Source organism: Branchiostoma lanceolatum, chromosome 8 (genome assembly GCF_035083965.1).
Source record: "Branchiostoma lanceolatum isolate klBraLanc5 chromosome 8, klBraLanc5.hap2, whole genome shotgun sequence".
In the NCBI taxonomy this organism is placed as follows: Eukaryota; Metazoa; Chordata; class Leptocardii; order Amphioxiformes; family Branchiostomatidae; genus Branchiostoma; species Branchiostoma lanceolatum.
This window is the reverse complement of record NC_089729.1, coordinates 9746259-9768972: the sequence shown is the minus strand read 5'-3', so window position 1 is coordinate 9768972 and position 22714 is coordinate 9746259. Positions and strand designations below refer to the sequence as shown.

Here is a 22714-nt window from a genome sequence, read left to right as displayed (position 1 = left end):
ATGCTGTAGGAGGCACACCAGCATTACATAATCTTCTGTACAGTAGTAAGAGAAAATTAAGATTAAGCCTCTGCTTACCCATGTACACAACTGGTGTGCTATATCTAAACCGGTATGGTACATTACCGATGCTCTTAGAGCCATACCAACATTACCTGTTAGGTGTTGTTGAGTCCCAAGAGCCACACCAATATAAGCTGGAAGTTGCCTTACCTATTCCCCAGATCTAAGAACCATGCAAATCTTACCTGGGATACATCAGCCAGTCTTTAGAACCTAGAGTCAAACAAATAGCTAAAAAACTGTCCTTGACAGTAACTGTTTACTAGCCATTTAATAGAAAAATCATGTTAGATACACACTCATGACTCAAATATCTATTGTATATATATAAAATTCACATGACCTTAAATTCTACATGTAAAAACTAAAATGTTTTAAAAGTTTAAGACTACTGGTAGCATTTTTGGCTATATTGTCAGAACCAAGGGATAGAAGTACCCAACCTTCTGGGACATTTTTATATAAAATGTCACACTATATGCATGTCTATTATCAAAGACTATAAAGTCAAAATGGGTAGGGTTGTAACGAAAATCAACAAATAATTGACCATCTGTTGGGCATGTTGTTACTTTCAAAACAAGTATCCAATATGGGTCCAGACCAGCTCTTAAAGTTCAGTTTTACAGCTTATATAGTTCTCTATTCACAGGGTGTATGTATACATGTGGGGAAGTGTTTGTCCATTGAAAGTTCTTGGAGGGGGTGACATTTTCTTTAAAAAGATGCCAGAATTAAACTTTGCCCATCAGGAGGCCATATATATTAGCTATATGTCACAGTAGAGATTGCAATCCAGGACAATTGGCGACTGTCCTAGGACAGATTACGATCGGAGTCTGTCCTAGAACCTACAATTACACTACCGGCAGTAAAGATAGCGATCACAATCTGTCCTGATAACAAACAGTGATTCTACTTGGAGAAATTCTGATAACCATTAGATCATGCTTTGGAAAATATAATTAATCATTGCACAACATTTCAATCAGTTTTAGCACACTACCTACATTCACAATTACTATTCTAGGTGAATAAGTTCATATTTCATAACGGATAAATTCCATGTATGTTTACTGACAAAGAAATTTCTCATCAAGTTATGAAAAGGTTAATAATCGGTGAAAGATATCAATTGGAAGGTGATCAAACAAAGCAAATTTTGAGGTCTCAAGATGTTACTCAGTGTCTCACCTTTTCAGTACATTTTACTAGTCATATACCAAATCTATTCTCCACACAAATATAGACTATTCCAAAATCACCCCATTGCAAAAATGTACTATTCCCAATCACAACATGTGCAAACTTCAAGGGGTATGTACAGGAGGGATAGACTCCGATGAGTTTGAATCAGAGTTTGTCCTAGGGCAGATTTAATTGCCGATTGTCCTAGTACAGATCTCGGTTGCAATCTGTCGTTAGTAGAATCACCGATTGTCCTGAATCGCAATCTCTACTATGACATCTACTCCTACAAATATGGTTACTCTCTTTTCTATAGAGTATCTCTACAGGGGCTGGCTGTAGATTCTGGCCAGCTGGATATGATATTGCCCCCATATTGGGTATGCTGTCCACCAGTTTCTGTAGAATATATACTCCACTACTGTATAAAGTGGTGCGATGACCTAATGGTAGAGTGTTCACCTTGCACACAGTAGGTGTTGAGTACAATCACCGGCCGTACATACTGCTTTTTCAGCTTAGCACTCAGCAAATGGGTATGGAAGTTAAACGCACAACATCACTACCAGCGGACTAGTCCCCGCTGCAGAGACTTGCACAAAGTTGTGTGGCCCAAGGACTGCGAATCGGAGATGGGCGCACCATAGGCTCCAAGAGGCGTGGGAGGACTGTAACTTTAACTAACTGTAAAGCTTGAATTCGATGGGGGAGGGGGGCAGTTATAGCCGACAATAGGTACTGCCTGTAAGTTATTAAATATATAAACTGTACATACTACAATTGCTGCAGTTGGAATTACAGGCTGTAGCTAATTGCCCTTCTGAGAACAAGGTCAACATTTCAAGTTGACCAGCCTTTCAGCCGCAAATATCATCTTACAACATAATAATTATAATGTTAACTAGTGGTACATGTAGTTCCGTAACCGTTGGTACAATTGTCTTCATAGGGGCCTACAATCCACTTCACCTCCCAGCCTAGCTGTGGGGATTGTTTTTAGCCTGTAGCATTTTGCATACGACCACTGTTATAGAGCAGCTACTCTGAAGACAATGGATATTCACACAGGGGCACTGGACAAAAATCCAGTGAAGTGTACTGTATGCAGAAATATTAGCGGTGGTTTTATGCTTGTGGTTTTTGCAGTGGCTGCTTCACTGCGACCATTTTTGTCTTCTGCTGACCTACCCATTGTCTTAGTGGTACATATATGTTACTAGTATTATACATTGTACAGATGTTTTTGAGGCACCTGTTAACAAGGCACAAATAGAACACAGACCCGATCTTCGAACATTGAATACAGATTTATTAAGAATATCAAGCCAAGTTAAAGGCTTAATTTACAGTACTATTCCTTGACAGCTTTTTTGTGTGGAAAAAAGTCACTTTTTAACAATGATCACACAAGCACTGCCAAAAGCAACTGGTCTGTCCATCTGTAGCATCCTTGTCTTGTTATGGTTTCCGACTGGCTGTCTGTAAAGGCGCCAATACTAGTGTTTTTGTTACTTTACAGTATCTATATGCGACTACATACATGTATACTGAGTAGCGCCATCGCGAAATCAAAACCCCCGCTAACACTCCATTTTCAACCTACCACAAAATTAAATCACCGCAAACTAAGTCCATTTACAGTACAATTTCTGATCTGCCTGTGATTCTACATGTGACGTCTAGTTGCAGCAGTTGTCCTTTGATGTACTTCCCAGGCCTCTTGGGATATCTCTTTCCAATGAAGCTGCAAGACAGAACAAATGTAACTTGTAAGTTACAACTAGATAGCAGTAGATACATAAATCGAATTGCAAGGTACTGGACTATGACAACAGGCGTGAATACATGTACATGTACAGATACATTGTTAGATAAATGTACTAGAATAGCAAACAGACTAATAAATGAAGGAGACTCTGCACATAAACTTCCCATGATCAGAAATGATCCCCAAATTATGCTGTCGCAGTGCACTTCGAATGAACCTCCAAAATCTTGAGCATCATGAGTAAAACATCAGGGCAGGCCCCCAGGGACACGAATGGGTCCAATATTTTCAAAATTGGAAAGAATTCAAGAATGCAGTCAGAAGCTCTATCATGTAATTCATGTAAACTGATCATGTACATATGTAAGTTAGTACTTAGTTAGTTAGTACAAGTGTACCATGAGTAGTGCAGTTACACATGGAATGCTATAACTATTTGAGTGCACCCACATTTAAAATTAGTGCACAGCGATATGGGGAGCACAAAAGTGCACGTGCATCCAGCACTAAGTATTTCGAGCCCTGGTGTGTGTGTGTGTTTGTGTGTGTGTGTGTGTGTGTGTGTGTGTGTGTTTGTACAATGTACATGTATATAGCTGACAGGCAGTACTAGTATAGCCTACTACCTACCTACCTACCTACCTACCTACCTACCTACCTAGTCCCTTGACCTCTGGGTCGTTGGGGGGACAAGGTAGCAGTAAAGATGGAGATCTGTCTACTATAGTCACAGGGAAGAATACAATTTATGAGCTATTCCAAGATCAGGGTATGCCAATAGCTTGCTGCGTCATTATAGCATTCTTACTATGGTGAATGTGAACAGGGCAACAGTTTATCTACAACTTAGTACAAGCATAAGGTGTTGTCTGTACCCCCAGCCCCCATGCATGGAGGCCCCATTGATATGATACTATAATAGCTACATATCATATACATTTCATTCAAAGCAAGGTTATAGGCAGCCTATACTGTAATTGGTTTCTTTTACTTTTACTGTAACTTTATGTTCACTATTTCAACGGTTATCTCTCTATGTACAGTGAACTTATCATCACCGTGTGTAATCGTTTATGATTCCTTCACACATTCTGTCTGTAAAACACTTGCCACGGTCACCACCGTGAAGTTAAAGTTCAGTGAAAATATCTATTTTCCTTACCCTGAAATATTTTGCTACCATGAAGTTGATTGAATATAAAGTGAATTAATATTACAGTAACCTCCTTGTTCAAAGTAAATTCATCCACATTTGAATGTACAGTACATGTACATCATCAAAGTGCTGCCCCTTCCTTTTAAAAGAGAAGCTTTTTAATCATTAATGATCACCATTCTCAAGTTCAGCAACATACATCAATGGGTGATTGATTGAATTTTATCACAAACCTGTCAAAAGTGTCATAACATTCCCCTAAGGCTGAACAACTTTCTTGTTTCGTATCTGATATGGAATAAATGATATCCAAAATTTTCCATAGTTGTTGCTTTTAGTTTTACTTCCAATTTCCTATTGAGGCCTTCCTAACGTAGGCTGTAACTTGAAATTGCCGACAGATTCCTTGCCAAATACTACTGCAACATTTGCGGAAAAAGGCAGGCTAGCCTGCCAGGCCAGGCTACCCTGCCAGACTACCCTTTCTGGACCTTAAGGCTCTGCATGGGGATTTTGCGCATAGTAGAATTTTCAAAAGGAAAAACTGGGTCAATAGCAATCCCAGCTGAGGGTGAATTGGACAGAAGGCAACAGCGTATGAACTATGATATTGCTGTTGGGTGGGGGGGGATGTGGTGCTGAAGGAAAAGCCGTTTGAAACAAATTCCAAGTATACAATAGAATATACCGGTCAACAAATATTAAGATTGAAGGGGAGGACCTTTGTTTACCAAAACAACAAATTCAAAACATGCATATGGCTTTGTGCATTTCTCTGTGGGTTAGCATGTGTGATTGTGTTTTCACAATGTATACATAGTGTTGTTTGTGCTGTTATTTTCTTTCATTGCTCTCTCATCCCATTTTTCTGCAATTATAAATATATAATATTAATAAGCCCATTCACGGTTGCGACTACGCATGTGCAGTGTCAAAGGTGAAGGCCCCTGGCTTGTAAACAGTACTCCTATCAACGTTGTCTAGATTTGCATAACAACGTCCAGACGGGTTTTGTTTACGTCTCATGGGACTTCACCTTTGACATTGCGCATGTGTAGTCGCAACCGTGAATGGGCTTATTGACACATTTTTCCTCTAGGAAATTCCATTACAGGCCAAGCCCCTATGCATACCCCTGGGGGCCCAGAAAGGGTAACATACTAAGCCTGGTAGGGTAGCCTGGCCAGCCTTTTCCGCGAACCCTGGATACTGTGTCGATTCGACTAGTCTTCTGTGTCTGTTAGTGTTACTTTACGTACTCCAGTTAGAATATTACAAACCGACCTTTTGTGTTTTTGATACATGTATGATCTGGATGAACGTGGCCAAATTATGAATGAGGCCAGTAACAACAGCAGTGGGCTAAAAAGAACCATACTATTTTTACTCGCGGTGATGTGTGCACCCCCCTCCCCCTTTAACACGCGCCGGGCATAGCTCGAGCTAGTTGCAAATTAACGAGGATCTGTGCCTATTCAATATAAAAATAATCGGTATAAATGAACCAAAGTTGCTCACCTCACCATGGAACAGGCAGAGTTTTGCTGCTGGACGACCTACGGCGATCGATCCGGACGGTCGGCGGGCCTGAAAACACAAATATTATATCCCGGCCACTTCCCGGTAGCCTCCCGGCCACCGTTCTGTACCCTCGTGAGGTCACGTTCCCAAATATCGCGAGGCTTCTCCTACAGTCCACTACTAGTATCTATGGCCTCGGTGACCCATCTCTCCCGGCTTGTCCTTACTGTAAACGCTGTATCTCAAGAGCCAGGAGACGTCTCCTGGTCCACTTATAACTGGCTAACGGTGGTCACCGTTAACCACTTACAACTGTAAACGGTACTTGTAACGGGTGTAAGAATAGCTTATGAGTGTGTCCGTCTGACACGCGAATTAACTTATTGTCGTATCAATCAGCAGTCCTATTTAAACCACTAGCGGTGTATAAGTTTAATCTTTCACTGTGTGGCCTGTGGTATGATCTAATTTCTAAAAAGATAGTTGAGAACGTGTCCGGTTACATAATAAGCTCAGAACCCACAACCATGAAGAGTCATCTTCAGGTAGACGTTTGGTATCGTCTCCTCGTTCGATTCACACCACGCATGGCGAAGTATTATGTGTGAAAAACGCACCACTAACATGTCGTACTGATACCCCCCCCCCCCCCCCCCCACACACACACACACACCATTCCACTGAGGCGGCGAGATAAGATCTGACAGAGCGCTCAACGAATTTCATACACAAAAACTAAAAAAAGCAATCTTTTTACGCTTTGTGTGTTTTGTTGTCCTTTTAGTCATACGTTTACGTTGTGCATGATATTCCAACTATGAAGTCAACTAGAATTACACAAATCCAGTTTAGGTCGCAGGGGGCTAAGCAAGCGCAAGTACGCCCCCCCCCCCAATAATACACATCTGCGGTGAGGTTATGTACAGTTGTACTGAGACAGCCCTCTGAAGACCGCCACTCCCGTCCTCTCCACCTCCTCTAGTGACGTCACGGTCAGCGCCTTCCAGTACTCTCTCTCCGTGTTGTAGGAGTGATAGCGCCAGGTAAACGCCTGATCTTCGTCAAAGTAGTGCGCCAGGGTGGTGTTCCTGTCTACTGCGGACGGGATGAACTCGTACGTGTAGACCCAGTCACACAGGTGAAGCATCATCAAGACTCCTGCAACATTACCATCATTATCATTTTGCAACATTCAAACAATACACGGTGACGCTACCGAAACGAATGACATCATTAAAGAGATAAAATGGCCCTAGCATCAATCTCTGGGGAACACCTGCGCTTATTTCACACCAGTTTGAACATCGGCCATCTATTCTGACTCGTCGATTTCCGCCATGTAAATAACTCTGAATACAACAAACTAGTTCCAGAGTTATTTACACGGGTCATAATAGCTGGTCAATGTTGGAACTGGTTTGAAATAAGCACAGATGTTCCCCAAGGATCTATGCTAGGGCCCCTCTTCTATCTAATGACATGGTAGACGGACTCGCAACACACTTTTGCAGATGATAGTCTAGTTCCGATATTATTGAAAGCTGGAACATTACAGCCATGAATCATCATTGTCGTATCAACACGTACAAACCAAGAGAACATGTGCGTTATAGCTCTCCAAGCAGAGGTTGAGAGGAGAGATCGTTGCCTTCCTCTGATTGCTCCGCTCTCTGACAGTCGACCCCTTTGCTGGCGTGGCAGTCAGAAGAAGCTAATGGTCTTACTCTTCAAGCAGACGTGGATTGTGACCTTTTTCTTATGCCCCGTTTCCATTTAGCCGGCCCAACCTACACCGGTTGGTTAGGGCCGGCGGAAAGGAAACGGGACATCTACAGACACGTTTCAATCAACCAGTAGGTAAGTCGGCTCGGCGGAAATTTAAAAAAGAGGGCCATATAAGAAAAAGGTCCCAATTTCCCGGCCCAATCCATCCCCACTTGGAGGGTAACGACCTCTTCTTTCAACGTCTTCTTGGAAAGTAATATGAAGCGCGCATCTTCCTTGGTTTCATGTGAATACGACAATGATGATCGACTTAACCTTTGCTTGGAGAGTACTAAACATTTTTGTAAAAATTCATCTAATAAGATGGCCAAAATTTTCCATTGTAGACCTTAAAGCTGGCCTTGATTGCACCCATGCAAGGGTGTTGTCAATCTATCTACGTAGGGACGGCTTACCGTGTGCCCCTGTGCTTGGAGTTTTCTCCAACTCCGTTGTCTTACAGTTGGTCATTCCATTGCAGAAGTGCTGAAGTTCGTTCTTTATATCGGCACCGAAGTTCGGCCTTTGAAAGAAGTGCATGGTTCTGTCTGGAAACCTCCTTCTGTATTTGACGTAGTTGTAATAGCTGTGGTGACTGTCCAGACGTAGATCCAGTTTATCATTTTTATTGACCCGAACGTTTAAAAAGTTGCGGACCACGACAATCTCGTTGTTAAACATCTTGATGCGCTTGTCCCAGAACTCCCGTTGACAGGTTGAGTAGGGGATGACCGTGTTGATCAGGCGTACGTCCGTGCGTCTGCCCACGTTTGTGACGTACTTCTTCGTCGGAGCACAGTTAAACCGGATGACGGCGTCGTGAGCATCTAGAAGGAAGGAATGTGTCATCAACCAAGATGTATTTAAAAAGCTTATAGTTGACGATGTTTTCCCGTAAAGTTATCTAATATTGTATCATGTGAATCCTTGATTCTAGTTTAACATTGACAGTATAATTTTACCTAAATCGAATGGCCACCTTCAGACGTATTAAAAACAAATGGCTAATTAAGCTTCGTTTGCTTCAATCTGTTGTTGTACTCTCGTCGTATTTTAGGTCACTTTGTGCTTTCTTTTTGTTTGAAAAGTTAAACCAATCATATAGATCTAAGACAACGTGAAAACTTCTTTAGAATCACTCCGAATTTGCAGCAAAAATGCTACACAACATGATTGAAAAGAAGCTAAGTTACCTATTTCCTTTCCGTACTTATGAAACTTCATGGCATGACTGCTACTGACGACTGCACACGAGTTGTAGTGTACCATGTTCTCCAAACTCTCCCGAGGAAAGTACGAGCTACCGGGATGTCCTTGGAGCGGCTCAAACGTTCTAGTAATAGTTGAGAACGGGACCTTGTTTTTCAGACGACAGGAGAGGGTTGCCCTGGTGTCGACCGCTGCGCCCTCGGTCTCGCTTTCCCCGAGGTACACGAAGTGCATGCCGGGCTTTCTCTTTTCTGCCGACGTCATCACCACAGTCAGGGAGACCCTCCCGAGTAAGCCATACATGGCGATACATGAGATCAGGATGACAAAGAAGAAAGCAAGACCCTTTTGATCCATTTTGTGCGATAGAATATCGCCGCCTTTCACTGATTCCGTGAATTCATAGTCCTTATTAAAACCTTAGTCCTGCAAAATAGGAATGGAAATTCACAGTAGATTAGCAGCGCTCTGAGCCCCATAAACGCTAAATGTATATCAAACATCGTTAAACAACATGAATGTTAGCACTCAATTTGAATCATCTGGGTAGAGGCTACGTATCCTTTGCCTGTGTTTACACAAGCTCTCTGCCGGAGGTTACAGACAGGGGGGTGGCGGTTACAACACTGGCCCGCCGCTAGGAGCGCGATTTGTCAGGCTAATGTATCCTGGGCTGAACCTTTGGCTACTTAACTCAGAAAAGGTTTGGAGAACAACGGTTACTATACCTGCATGACATCCGTGCTCCAAAAATGGCCGGCACTGTCCTGACCAGGTCGACAGAAGGCTGACTGTAGGAAGAATTCATCCTCTCGGTCGTTGGTGATCAAACATACTACTGACCTACATTCCCCTTTTGTATTTTGCCAAGAACCAGCGATACACGAGATGGGTGTTTGCCCTCTTTGTTCTGGTCTAGTGATAACCTACACCAGCGACTGCTTAAATGAAATCACTCAAATATTTACTGACACCAGACCCAAAAAACTATGTGCATACTTGCTGGACCCCCTCCGTGTAGCATCGTATCATATCACATAACTCCATTGCCCGCTTTCTTCTTTTCATATACGTTGACAGGTTCAGAATGGCTGACGCTATTATATTCTAGTGTTTAATAACCTAATAGTATACTTTACGCCCGTTTTGTGAGAATTCCCGGAATTGTACAGGTATGCATGGAATTTGTTCGCGCATGTCACAAGATTGTCCCTCTCTCCATAACCGACTCCCTTAGCATACTATTCACTCTATTTGGTCAATTTCTACTATTTTGCCAGCCATCCATGGGGCCTGGTAGAGGCTATAGCTAACGAAAACTCATGACTTGTTTTACGCATGAGGCATAGATCTGTACAGAACATGCAAAAAACGTAGGTCTTGGTTAGTTTATGCCGCGATTTAATTTGTCAGAGATAACAAAATAATGTCGGTAGGCCTAGGCTTCTACTAGTAAAGGACATGACCAGATTTATCGACCATGAGGCATAACCAGAAACAGAACGTCTTGCGGAGACACTTGCATGGCTTGATATGGAATGAAGGGGCGGGGGTGTTGATTTGTGCGGATGGAAGTGGGGTGTTGATGGGTTGTGGGTAGATGGGTGTGAGGGCCTGGTGGATAGATTGTGGAATGTATTGATGGAAGGCTGGTGGAATGAAGGCCTGGTTGAGGAATGGCGTCATGACTGGAATGATGGTGGTGTTGAGTGGATTGATGGACTGTTGAATGGAGGGGCTCGGATATCCCTGTGTATAACCAAGGAAGTTTTGCATAAAACCTCCTTGGTTACACCATGGAGTAGTTTTACAAAGTTTGTATTACACAAAGTAACTCATAGCCGTGGCGACTTCAGAAGGGCGTTTTTGCTTGTTATCATATTACACTAGCCCTTCGAAGGGCTAGTACATGTATAAAATTATAATAACATGCAAAAACGCCCTTCTGAAGTCGCCACGGCTAAGTGCATGTAACTCCTAATAATATAAGGCAGCCAGGAGCTGTATTCACCTTACAACTGTTCAAAGACATACTGTTACCTATACAAAAATTACAAGCTTATATTTTCATAAAAGTTTTATTGTAGAATTATGATATGTACATCTCATGCAATCAATCAAATATGCTACTGTACCAAATGCAGTATACTAGTACATTATACAATACATTCTTCATCTATTGCTATAAGAAATGGATATAATAATACAAGTAATTTACAGAATAGCACTACATGTCTACACCATGTGCTAACATAGCACATTTTACATTCTAATCATTACAAAATGATCAAGGTGAACAATAGAGCTGTAAGATTATGTTGATACAATAACTTCAAAGTTGTTTTTTTTTTAATGTAAATTGTACCATATATGGCTAAAAACTGATCCAACTTTCCAACTATAAGAATAGCGCCAGGGCAAGGAAAGGAAATTTCTTGGTTCATCAATTTCTTGGTTAACAGATTTTTATTCTTAATTTTAGCCAAAAAAATCGGGAAAACAGAAGGCTGGGGTGAAAATTTGCACCTGACCCTATTCACTCCCTGATTCTGTTTTCATGTTGTTTTTCCAATCTGGCATTACAATTTTTTTGTTTATTCCGTTAACCAAGAAAATAAATTGGTGTGGCCTAAGGGTGCTTTGTACATGTGCCCATGGGACTTAAATCACATTTTTGGCATCCATCACTTCAAAATGAGTCATATTGGGGACTTCTGGGGCTATTTTTAGACCAAAAATGGCCCAAAAGTGCTATCCCCGTTCCACATTCGATCAAGGTTTGACCCGTTCCATCGGCCATTGGCCACCGAACACGTGTTCCATTCGGGTTATTTGAGGTCACGTTGCAGGACCACTCCTGCAAAGCGTCCATCATTACATGGGGAGGGAGTGAAATATGCTGAATTTCCTTGGGAGCAAATGTCAGCCTTTATACATTGTAGTTCTGTCCTGAATTTTGTAATTCTGTTTTTTATTCAGAGCAAAAATTCACTGATTGCTGTTGTAGTGGTGCTGCTGTAGAATATCTCCATGTTCATTCACGGATGGTTTGTGCAGCTCTGTATCACTGGTGGGGCTGTGCCGGACATCGTGGTCAGAGGGAGAGGGAGATGTCACTACGTGTGCACATTGGGCACCTAATACAGCAACAAAAACACATGTCAGTAAATAATGCAACATACAAATGTAACTAATGGTATCAAACATACAGTCTATTGCCAATTTCTCTCATTTCATCATGAGCACTTGCAAATCTTTTAATGATTCACTGCAATTATACGTGTAGGATTTCAAAAACATCCACTATGGTAAGTATGTCTCAGATCTATGACACTAGTGTCTTGTGAAGATGATTACCATGAGATAGCAGCTCCTCAGTTTCCTGTGTATCAGGTTGGAGACAGGTGGATCTTCTGGCCTCCTCAGGTAGAGCACCATCAGGCTCGTACCGCTGCTTTGCAATGGTGAGGTCCTTAATACTGAAAGCCAAGTTGTTCTGTTAATAACATTATGTCTAACAATGCATTGTATACTAAAATAAATAATACACTGTTAGACATAACATAAAAGTCAAAGCCACCACAAGAGACCTGCAGCCAGGCAGTCCTGACTGTCACAAGATGTCTATAGCTTTCTGTACAAATGTGTGGCAAAGCAATGCAGCAGTATATAATAGAGAAAAAAAAACACCATGCACAACTCAGTGGATCAAAATTTTCACAAGTATACTGTACCAGAAATATTTGGTCAAGTTGCTACCGGTACTTGTTCTCTGATAGTAGTGCTATATATTTGAACTGACACACAGTATTTACTAGTATGTTGTGCATACATTCTGTGCAAAAAAATCATGACTCTCAGTACAGATTGTTGATTACAGCACAGTAATAAACAGAGATGATGATGCATTGATGAAAGTTAGACATCCAGGTAGTAAGATACGCCAAAAATTGTTACTCAAGTAACTGGATAAAATTTTGAAACAGTCAGACGTTTCGTCAGCGGATGCTGTCTGAAACGTCTGATTGTTTCAAAATTTTATTTCACGTAACTATTTAGTGTAACTATTTTTAAAGATGATGATGAAACCAACCTTTGCCTCTCAATAGGCTGCTGTACATGTGCATTAATGCCAGCATTCTTGGAGATCTGCTTCTTCAACTTGCACAAAGTCCACCCCATGCAGATGATCATGAAAACAACAATGAGCAGAACTGCTCCAATAAAAATGACAGCCAGCTCCCATGTTTTCAATTCTAAAGGTTGGAATGAAAAGAATAAAAGAAACTTTTGGTTAGAAAATGTGCCTCGTAACATTTTGGTTGCTGACAGGGACTCTTCTCTGCACTGTAAAATGTAGGTTGGTAGGTAGGTAGGTAAAGGTAGTCCCTCTGCCTTCTTGAGGCTATAGGGGCAGTGGGTTGTTATCATCTGTGTCTATGGCACAGTACTGTAAGGTGGAGCGCTAGCCCATCACTCTCCTTCCGCCACCTTTTACCTCCCCAACTAAAGTCAAGTTCTCATTTCTACACATGGGTGGAGTGAGGAAAATCGCGTTAAGTACCTTTTCCAAGGGCACAACATTGGTGTCATGTCAGGGGTTTCGTACCCAACACCGCGGGTTCTGGGCCAAACACCCTACCGTTATGCCACGATTGACAATGTGCACTTTGTAATGCATTCTTCCTTATCTGCACAATTACTGAGGTGCCCGGGACTACACCCCCTACGGGCACTGGCACAATTGAAACTGTAGCATAATTGTATATAAATAAGGCAGCAATCCTGTCTGCTCCTCTCCAGAGATGCCCAGGTAGAATTGTTAGGCGTATTGAATGTAAAGGGTATCAAAATGTATCCTTACCTGTTAAAAGTTCACTGATCTGTGAAGCTGGGGGGATAGTCCATGATGATTGTGTAGAGGCTGGCTGTCGTGTTGATATCAGAGACTGCAAGTATCCTGTAACATTTCATACATCATAAATCTATACAGTACAATGTGAAGAATTGTAAAGAATTTGTAATAAAAGAGACCCACAGCAGGGAGACGGCCAAGAGTCCACATTTTCTTCTTTGCCTCCCGTCATATCTGTAGTAGGAACAGTCCATGAGCTTTACAGGGGCTTCCCCTTCTATTTTTGGTGGTGACCTCATTTGGGGTTTTCAATTAGTAAGGGACTCTTTTCATTTCAAGCTCAAAAAAATTCTAATTGCTCGGGCTGAGGGATGGTAGACCGAAGGAGTAAAAGTTTATAACATTTGAAAGATCAATGAATCAAACAACTGATCATGATGATCTATATTCCATCTGCATGAAATAGCATAGCAAGACCAGCGGAAGTAACGTGGCTAGCAATATTTCACACATACAAATTCTGTTACTGTTAGATATTTTTCCTTCAAAACGCACTTCCCCCACAAAATACTTGTGACAAAGTGTCAATGATCATTATCTCCCATACATACCTTGGCATTCAATCCGAGCTTCACAATGCGACACCTCCCCCCTGCACAGCAGACTGCAGGGCTCACATCCGTGGGTGGGCTCATACCAGTACATCCACTGTGGGCATTCACACACCCGCCGCAGGTCATTCCAGACTTTTCCACCCTCACAGCGGGGAACAGATCTTCCAAAGACATCTGTAACAGATATAAGTTAAAAGTCAGAACATATTTAACCACATGAAATTAGCAATAGCTCATATTTTGCTGTGCAAGTAGTTATCCATACACAGATTGTACACAGCAATCTCTGCTTGCACCTAGGCTATGGTTAGAAGTATAGATGCGGCATCATCAAACATGATTATCAAAGTGTATATGATATATAATAAATACACACCTACCCGTTACAATACAACAGAATGCTAGTATGACACACAGCAAGAGCTTGAAAGATTTGAAGTCGATCGACATGGCTGATCATTGACTCACGCCCTAATTCAACCCGCATGCCTTCGACAAACGCACTACTAGTAAGTACTTGGCTAATCGCTATGCAAAATCTCAAGGAAAGTCCCGTACCCTCACTCCCCTTTGTTCTGTACCCCAAAATTAGAACACTGTACTGGTTACCTCATGGGCTACCTGGAAAACCCCGTGGGCCGTGTGCACCTTTGCTGACATTGTATAGGGGCAAGTCCAGGCCAGCACTGAACATCTGAATTCTGCAAGGCCAGCCTCGCATAGGCTGGTTGAAAATCGGTGGGGATTTCCAGACCACGCCCCTCCCATCCCATTTTCCCCAGATCCGCAAATGCCTTCCCTGTCTGCCTGTACAACCTTCTTGTTCAATATCTAGGCTTCTTGTCATTTTGTACACATGTAAGCTTGAATACAACTCCACTAACTGCAGGAAATTGTCTCTTTGGAGTAATCAGATCGGGAAACACGAGAACAAACAAGGAGGTTAAAATTTGACCTCCTTGGAACAACATATCGTCGAGGTCTTCTTCTTATTTGTAAGGGTGAAAGGTGAAAGTTCAGCTCAGTTAGCGTAACATTAACTAAATATTCAGATACCATTAGCTTGATCTGTAAAAGACTCATCAAATACAAATAAAGGCGATTGTGCATAAATAGTTTGACTAAAAGCATTTTTTTGTCTATGACTAAAATTTTGCTTTACTTAATAGATTTAAATCACAGGGATCTGACCAATCGTATTTTACTATTTCTTGATACGAATACGAGACTGTCTATTTGTCACTAACTGCATTTCGGAACCTTGGCTACGGAAGATGCCAGGATCGGTCATGTAAGTTTAGTCTTCGTACGGATACAGAAGGGAAACAATGGCGAAACCACAGATAAAGCAAGGGGCGAGATCGGCGGACAGGCTGAGGAGTCGGATGAAGATGCCTCCACTTGTTCAGCCTTCGCGAATAAAGGCCGTGGCGACGACCAAAACAAGGTAACGTTTCTGCCCCCCTCCCCCTTTGGTCTCTTCAGCAACAATCGAATCCAGTGGTGTGGGAAAGGAAATGTTCAGATAGCAGATAGCTAGGGAAGTTTTACACGAGTTGCACAACAACAGCTTCAATATTCCAGCCTGGTAATGTCATAAAGCAGCGTATATGTAACTTGATCTATGATTATTTGCAATTATAACATTACACATTTTGGGGCCAGTTTTTATAACCAATCAGAAAAGTGGTTGAAATACTGTATGTCAGACTGCTTCAATGTGCTTCTGACCTGATTATATACACCCAAAAAAACTACACTGCATACTGTAATTCTTGATTTGTTCATGGTAACTTAATTTTACAGACTTTCACGTTCACTAGTCAACCACTAAAATTTCATCATCGCAAATATTTGATTACTAACACTTGAGACAATGTTTGTTCCTGCCACTGAAATTAAATACCCAACCGGCTAAAATTTGTGACACAATGTTAAGTGTATTTACAGTATTTGTCCGGTCCTTTTATTAATCAGAAAATTTTTCTGTTCTCTTGTTAGCAGTAAGCCAGTGTTCCTGACTGAGAATGGGGTCGGCAGCACAGCTGGAGAAGAGGGACCAGATGAGCAGACCATACGCATGATAGACGTCCAGACTGGGGGTGGGGGGCAGACTCAGAGCAGTCAGGACAAGATCTCTCCTGCAGATATAGTATGTGTAACATCACTCACTCACTCACTCACTCACTCACTCACTCACTCACTCTGAAAAGTATGATGTACTCTATTCAGCACTGATACCGACATGTTGACCCTGTTTGAATCCAGCTGCAGAAGTCTGGTGGGAAGGATTATGGGAAGGTGTATGAAGTGGACCTCCATGCCGAAGACATCACCAGAATCCACAACCTGGAAAAGGTAAGGAGAGACGCGAGGTTACAAAACTTACATGTAGGTAGCGTGCGTAGAGGAAATCCTGGCAGGATAACATCGCAGAGTGGACGTCCCTTAGCCTGGCTGAAAGGCTGACTGCCACAAGAAACAGACGAGTCTGGAGACAGATCTCTATCTTCACAGCTACCTTGTCCCCCCAACGACCCAGTGGTCAAGGGACTAGGTATAAGTAGGTAGGTAGTAGCGTGCGTAGTCCAGGGCTACATTGTCATTTAGAAAGAAATGTTTAGATACAATTCAATCTCTACAACTGGATAATATATGGAGTTTACTTCAGGACGTTTTGAGTGACATCAATCACACAAAATGTCCGAAGGTAATCTCCGTATCTTATCAAGTTGTAAAGATTCAAAATATTTGGCTCTTGTTAACCTGGATGTCTAAACCTTCATCAAGGCATGTAGGAAAATGTTTGCTGGGGAGGGAATGAATATATAGATGAAAATTTATCTTTCAAGTCAACGGACTTAGGTTGTATGTCTTTTTTCTTCTGCATCTTAAATGTACCTTTAGAAAACCACATTCTACATTAACATATTGATATGACTCTCATTTTTACAGTTCACCAGAATGCGTATTCTAGATCTGTCCTGCAATCACCTGACCACAATAGAGAACCTGGAACAGAACAAGGTACATTTTTGTGTTACTAAGTCAACTTCAGCAATGAGCATATGACTAGTCCTAGTCATTACAACCCATCATTACCATCAATCACGACTGGAGTGAGGAAACAGTTCTTCACGCATGTTATTCAGAGGTTGGTAACTTATTTTACATGTACATGTATGTTTTTAAATTACCGGTACTCATAGATCTGGTACATCCATTACTAGCAAAATCTTTCTTACAGCACTGTATTCTTTTAGAACGATGGAATTTTCATCAGTTTGATCCGAAAATCAGGAGACAGAGCATCAGAAGGACTCATGCAACACTTACATCACATACATCTACATGTGAGGGATCAGTGCATCTCTTGACGATCTTATTGTTAAATTTTTCAAATTTCTTTAAAGGATCTTCGGGAGCTGAAACTATATGGAAACAAGATAACAGAAGTCAAGAATTTAGACAGGTATGCCATGATTTTTTAATAACATCAAAATCATTAATTCCTACTCTTTATCAGAGCGATTGAATTGAAACATAAGAAATATTCATAGATTAGTTACGGCCGTATACATACTACTACTACGACTACTTACGACCGTATCATATTCTGCCTCTTTATTTTCAGATTACAAGAACTTGCCTCCTTGCAGCTCCAACATAACAGAATACGGAGACTAGGTAATTATTGGTTTTGCTCTTTTTTCAGACAAGTAAAATGTGAAAGGAAACTGATTAATATTATGCTAGACTTATTATCACTAACTTGATCATTTTTTTGTGTAGAATTTATCGAATATTGTGATAACCTTCACCAAGAAGGGTATGTTTTCGGCTGCGTGTGTCTGCAATAGTAAGGTCATTCAATGTAATAACAATATAACAAGCTTCTACTGCGCTGCATGCCTGCAGAGTTGGTACATTACACTGAAGTATACTGACCTTCAGATTTTTGGGTTGTAGGTAGTTTAGGTGAAGGTGTACGTAATTAGACAGTAATGATGTTAATGTGGAAATAATTTGCGGGGAAAAAAACATAGTAAAAACAATATGTTTTTCATGAGGGAATGGAAACATATTTTTGCTCTCTAAAATCTTACTGTGCAGTATGATGTGGGCTTCATTTCCAGGGAAAGGCTTGAGCTGCTTAAGAAAACTGAAGATCCTGAGGATAGACAGTAACGACATCTCTCAGCTGGAGGGGAAGGAGCTGACGGCAAACTCACAACTCACTCACCTGGATGTCAGCTGTAACAAGCTGCAGGAGCTAGCGGTAAGAACCATCTTGCAATGTTCAGAATACGTTTTGAAATTGCAGAAAAAATATCAAACAAGCTAAAAGAATAAAGGCTGATCAGTATTATGAATCACATACTGAAGAGAAATAAAGTGTTTTGAGCCATGTGTCATGTTGCGGCATTTCAGAATCACTTTTTTTATAGATAAATTCGTGATTGCCAGTAATGTTCATTTTTAAAAGCATTTTTCCAAAATGAATGTTTTTTAATGTATTGAAAGCATATTTGCGTCAGACTAGAGTTCACACTCTCTTTTGTAATATTCACCATGCTACAATGTATGTGTTAGTATGGTGTTACTTTAGTGTAAAATGATAGAGACTACAATAATTTTGTACTGTAGAAAGTATGAAATGTTTCTACCTCACCTACTTGTGTTCCACAGGCTGTGAACTGTCTTCCACACCTGGAGGAACTGAATGCCTCCAACAACAGACTTGCTGCTATAAGAAACATGAGGTGTAAAAAGGTATGCGTCATATTCTGCTGACCTATATTCTACATGTAACTTCTCGCAGGGTATGTTTACTTAATTATTTTCAATTTGTCTTTTTATGGCAGATACGATCACCAGAAATATATTTTTTATAAAGGAAACTAAGAAGAAAGCGCAGCATGCTGAAAAAAATGTGTCGTTTTAATCCCATCTACAGTTACAGGACCTGGACCTGTCCACCAATTTCTTGACTGACTTGTCTGGCTTGAAAGATCTCAACAGTTTAACAGTGAGTATTGAACAGTACAGAATACATGTAAATTGTAATGTATTATTTCTCTCTCAGACATCTATGACTTTGTTTCGCAAAATTGTTCATTTAATTTTAACCAATATGATTCACCTATTTTGATATTGCTGATATTTTGTATGACATTGTGTATTTTATATACTGGTATTTTGAATTTCATTACGTGGATGTATACTGCTGTCAAAGCCAGTAAATTTGTATTAAGCGTAAGTGAAATTCTAACTGCCTGACACTTAGTTAACAGCTCATCAAATTACCTGTATCTTTCCAGACTTTAAACTTGGCAACCAATAGATTATCCAGCCTAACAGCAATAGGAAAGCTCAGGTAAAGGTTTTCCTCAAATTGTGTGCACTATACATTCTCTATTGAAGTGAGAAACATATGACATTATAGTTATCCTCTAAGTCTGACAACATCATGAGAGTGCCTCTGAATTGTAAGTGTTTGCAATGTCTCAGAGCTTTATGTTAACTTTACCAAAATCATATGTTAATAAAGAAATTGCATGATGTAAGTGCCTGTGGCTTAACCAAACCGTCCTGACTTGCAGACACCTCCAGGAGCTGAATGTGTCCAATAACCTGCTGAAGGAGCTGGGGAGCGTCTCAGAACAGTTCCCGGCTCTGGAGGTCTTCGACGTCAGTGAAAACGCCATCGTCTCATGGGAACAAGTGGTAAGGTGTCACTCTTAGAATAAGCAAAACATGCATCTACTGAGAGTAGTCTAAGTACATCTATGTGCTGTACTTTGGTAGTTTCTTCCATGTACATGTGTTTGGAAGTAGCATTTTGTACCAGAATAAATCTCCTACATGTAGCTATATACATTGTTTCGTAGCTATGCATCTTTTGAGATCAGAACCTTCATAAATACATGACTTGTATATTTATCATCTGTGTATATTTCAGTGCCTGTTGTCAAAGTGTCAGCAACTAGCTGAGCTGCACATCTCTGGGAACCCCTTTTGTAAGGAGAGATTCAGGTAAAACACAGAGAGCATTACAGATCTTGTTCTTCGTCTATTTTCTTAGTGGCAATCTTCAACCATCTGTTACATAAAGGAAGCATGTAATGATAAACACATGATCCAGAGATGATACAATGCTAGCTGTCTGATATCTATCTGTGATATTCCAACAAACACGAAGGCAGTATAGTATGTGTGTTATATCTGTACAACCTTGCCTGCTCTGAAATGATTCTTTATGTTTCACTTGCAGTTACCACCAGGAGTTACAGAGCCAAATACCATCTCTTGAACTTCTGGATGGGGTGAGTACATACATGTACATGTAGTAGTAGTTACTGTAGTAATAGTATCCAGCATTTGATTATACTGCTGTGGGGGTCCCCTAGGCAGCAGTCAGCTAGTCTTCACACCACTCTTCCAAGCGGCTCTATCCAGAGGGTTCACGCTGGTTATGCCACACACCTTAAGGCCTTTTATTTGTGCATCTCATATCATTCAAACAGCTTGAAGATTCTTCTGTGCATGTGCATACCATTGTAGATTGTAGTTTTCAGAAGTTACCTAGAACAACTGACCAACTTTGACTTGATTTTTCTTCAGTTGACAACAAAGAGGCAGACTGGAAGGGTTGGGTCAGCTCCAGTCATGAGGCCCATGTCTGCGTCAACGAGTAAAGAAACTTTGTCATCATTCTACTTTGTCAGCAGTGTATTTGCTGCCGTGTGGCTGTGAATCGTATGCTATGATATTATTTTATAAATATGAAATTGATTAAAGCAAGGAGTTTATTTCTATATAACCTCTTTGATTAAAGTCACACTTTTCAAGCTGTACACAGAAACTTTACTTGTCTATGAAATATGATAGATTAAAGACAGAAGAAATTAAACTGCACTATATCTACATTGCATAATGAAGTTGTAATTTTAGTTTTACTTCTTTCAATTTTCAATCCTGCTACCTTAGCTTTATTACATGTACAACATGTGCCTGACCCATTGTTGGATTCCATCTCACTTAACAAGCACATTGTAACTGTAACATCAGTCCACAAACACTCTTCAAAACTGTTGCTACATAAATCCTGGAGCTGCATGACAACATTGTTAACAGGTGGAAACCTTTCCCTGCCCCTCTCCCCCTACAGTTGTGAGTGCGAGACAGGTGGAGAGCCAGCTGAGGAATGTGGAGCAGCAGCTGAGCACATTCCAATCTGATTTAGGTCAAAGGTCAGCCCTTTTTCCTGCATTTGGCTGTTATACCTATAGATACCGTATCTTTATTCAAAGTCCATCTCTTGAGAATGTCAAATTGCAAGAACACAACTAAGAACTTTATATCTTAGAAATTTGAAAGAAAGTCTTCTATACTTGATGTTCAAGATGTTTTCCCACTACAGTTGTACATGTGTATGATGATGACATGCATGCAGTTGTTGTGGATATCTTTCAACAGTGTATAATATGGCCGTCTATGGTGAAGTTAAATGTCCCTTCTTCACCGTTTGTTGTATGTTCAGGTTTTCCTCCCTGAGAGCCACAATGGACTCCCTACCTGTGGAGCCCCCACCCTCAGCACGGTCAGGTTAGTGGAAATGACAAAAAAACTTCTACAGCACTCAATGCAAAATTTACTCAAGCAACTGGATAAGATTTGTAAACAGACATTTCAGACAGCATCCACTGTCTTTCGTCAGTGACCAAGCATTTCCATAGTAGCATTATCATTGATTTCTAGAATCAATGACGCCATAAAGGTTTCATATTCTACATTTAAAATACTAGTTGACTAAACTGGGCGCCATCCTGTTTGATTACCGAGCTCCCAAACTCTCAAAATGATGATGATAAATTTTGAGGGAACGAGTATGGGAGCTCCGTAAACTAAATGCGATGGCACTTGCTGATAGGCTAATTGTTGACTTGGTTCTTTGGCAAAAGTCTTACCAAGTGAATGTTTCCTGTAACTCTCCCATAGTTGGAGACAGCAGTGAGAGCAGGCCATCGACAGGTGCGAGTTCCAGACCTGTCAGCAGGTGCAGCAGGTGTGTACAGCTAAGTAAAGTGGCTTTCATTTAGACTAGCACCTGTCTATTTTGGAATACCATTTAAAAAGCCATTGACTTGACTTTTACGTGTTACACTGAACTCAGACTTTCACTCTAGCAACTTTCATTTTGAGTCAAATTGACCAAAACATTTTCAATGCGACAGTCTGTTATAGTAGACATACCTGGGCCATAGCATGTGACTTGAACATTCTTACTGTTGCAAGATGTGGTGAGCAGTGAATCAAGTACCAATGTGTTGCACTGTTGATATCATTAAGTACAAAATGTGTAATTTCCTCAGATGTTTAATGTTCCCATTTTTTTCTGCCCCTACAGCCGAGCACGTCTCAAGGAGGCCAAGGACTTTGCAGCAAAGAACTTTCAGTCATGATCACTGACAGGAAATTTGAGCACTCCTCCCACAGCTATTTTTTTCTGGTGCTCAACAAGACATCAGGGACATGTTATGGGACCATGACAAAACAACCTTTCTTTGACAATT

General features: G+C 40.9%; 3 protein-coding genes and 1 long non-coding RNA gene across 5 annotated transcripts; 1 reads left to right on the top strand and 3 right to left on the bottom strand.

The window, feature by feature from the left end:
* Nucleotides 1-2539: 2539 nt before the first annotated feature.
* On the bottom strand, nt 2540-6032 carry LOC136440330 (uncharacterized). The gene is made up of 2 exons (XR_010756653.1): nt 5694-6032; nt 2540-2995 (listed from the first exon to the last, which is right to left on the bottom strand). It is a non-coding gene; the product is annotated as an uncharacterized lncRNA (long non-coding RNA).
* Nucleotides 6033-6459: 427 nt separating this feature from the next.
* On the bottom strand, nt 6460-9093 carry LOC136440846 (beta-galactoside alpha-2,6-sialyltransferase 2-like). The gene is made up of 3 exons (XM_066436984.1): nt 8654-9093; nt 7877-8287; nt 6460-6854 (listed from the first exon to the last, which is right to left on the bottom strand). The coding sequence occupies exons 1-3, from the start codon at nt 9024-9026 to the stop codon at nt 6613-6615; spliced, it is 1026 nt and encodes a 341-aa protein (XP_066293081.1). The 5' UTR covers nt 9027-9093; the 3' UTR covers nt 6460-6612.
* A 2564-nt stretch (nt 9094-11657) lies between these two features.
* On the bottom strand, nt 11658-14677 carry LOC136440624 (uncharacterized). Its single transcript, XM_066436699.1, has 6 exons — nt 14519-14677; nt 14136-14312; nt 13534-13629; nt 12763-12925; nt 12027-12148; nt 11658-11806 (listed from the first exon to the last, which is right to left on the bottom strand). Exons 1-6 carry the CDS (start codon nt 14586-14588, stop codon nt 11658-11660), a joined length of 777 nt encoding a protein of 258 aa, XP_066292796.1. The 5' UTR covers nt 14589-14677.
* A 692-nt stretch (nt 14678-15369) lies between these two features.
* Nucleotides 15370-22710, top strand: LOC136440087 (protein phosphatase 1 regulatory subunit 7-like). Of its 2 annotated transcripts, none has more exons than XM_066435876.1 (18): nt 15370-15585; nt 16143-16290; nt 16407-16496; nt 17094-17165; nt 17552-17610; nt 17773-17825; nt 18275-18417; nt 18828-18911; nt 19096-19167; nt 19460-19515; nt 19742-19865; nt 20101-20174; nt 20413-20464; nt 20763-20832; nt 21310-21391; nt 21682-21746; nt 22140-22206; nt 22549-22710. In XM_066435876.1, exons 1-18 carry the CDS (start codon nt 15467-15469, stop codon nt 22601-22603), a joined length of 1485 nt encoding a protein of 494 aa, XP_066291973.1. In that variant the 5' UTR covers nt 15370-15466; the 3' UTR covers nt 22604-22710. The 2 variants fall into 2 exon arrangements, with proteins under 2 accessions (XP_066291973.1, XP_066291972.1); XM_066435875.1 differs by having other exon boundaries at nt 16140-16290.
* Nucleotides 22711-22714: the final 4 nt, after the last annotated feature.

Excerpts from the sequence above, each read along its gene's own strand:
- LOC136440846 (XM_066436984.1), bottom strand. The coding sequence starts at position 9,026 with ATGGATCAAAAGGGTCTTGCTTTCTTCTTTGTCATCCTGATCTCATGT. Across the intron at positions 8,288-8,653 it reads TAAGTACGGAAAGGAAATAG|ATGCTCACGACGCCGTCATC; the intron begins GTAACTTAGCTT and ends CCTTCCTTCTAG. Across the intron at positions 6,855-7,876 it reads TCCAAGCACAGGGGCACACG|GAGTCTTGATGATGCTTCAC; the intron begins GTAAGCCGTCCC and ends GTAATGTTGCAG.
- LOC136440624 (XM_066436699.1), bottom strand. The coding sequence starts at position 14,588 with ATGTCGATCGACTTCAAATCTTTCAAGCTCTTGCTGTGTGTCATACTA. Across the intron at positions 13,630-14,135 it reads AGCTCGGATTGAATGCCAAG|GATACTTGCAGTCTCTGATA; the intron begins GTATGTATGGGA and ends GAAATGTTACAG. Across the intron at positions 12,926-13,533 it reads GATCAGTGAACTTTTAACAG|AATTGAAAACATGGGAGCTG; the intron begins GTAAGGATACAT and ends TCCAACCTTTAG.
- LOC136440087 (XM_066435875.1), top strand. The coding sequence starts at position 15,467 with ATGGCGAAACCACAGATAAAGCAAGGGGCGAGATCGGCGGACAGGCTG. Across the intron at positions 19,168-19,459 it reads AAGATCTCAACAGTTTAACA|ACTTTAAACTTGGCAACCAA; the intron begins GTGAGTATTGAA and ends GTATCTTTCCAG. Across the intron at positions 22,207-22,548 it reads CCTGTCAGCAGGTGCAGCAG|CCGAGCACGTCTCAAGGAGG; the intron begins GTGTGTACAGCT and ends CTGCCCCTACAG.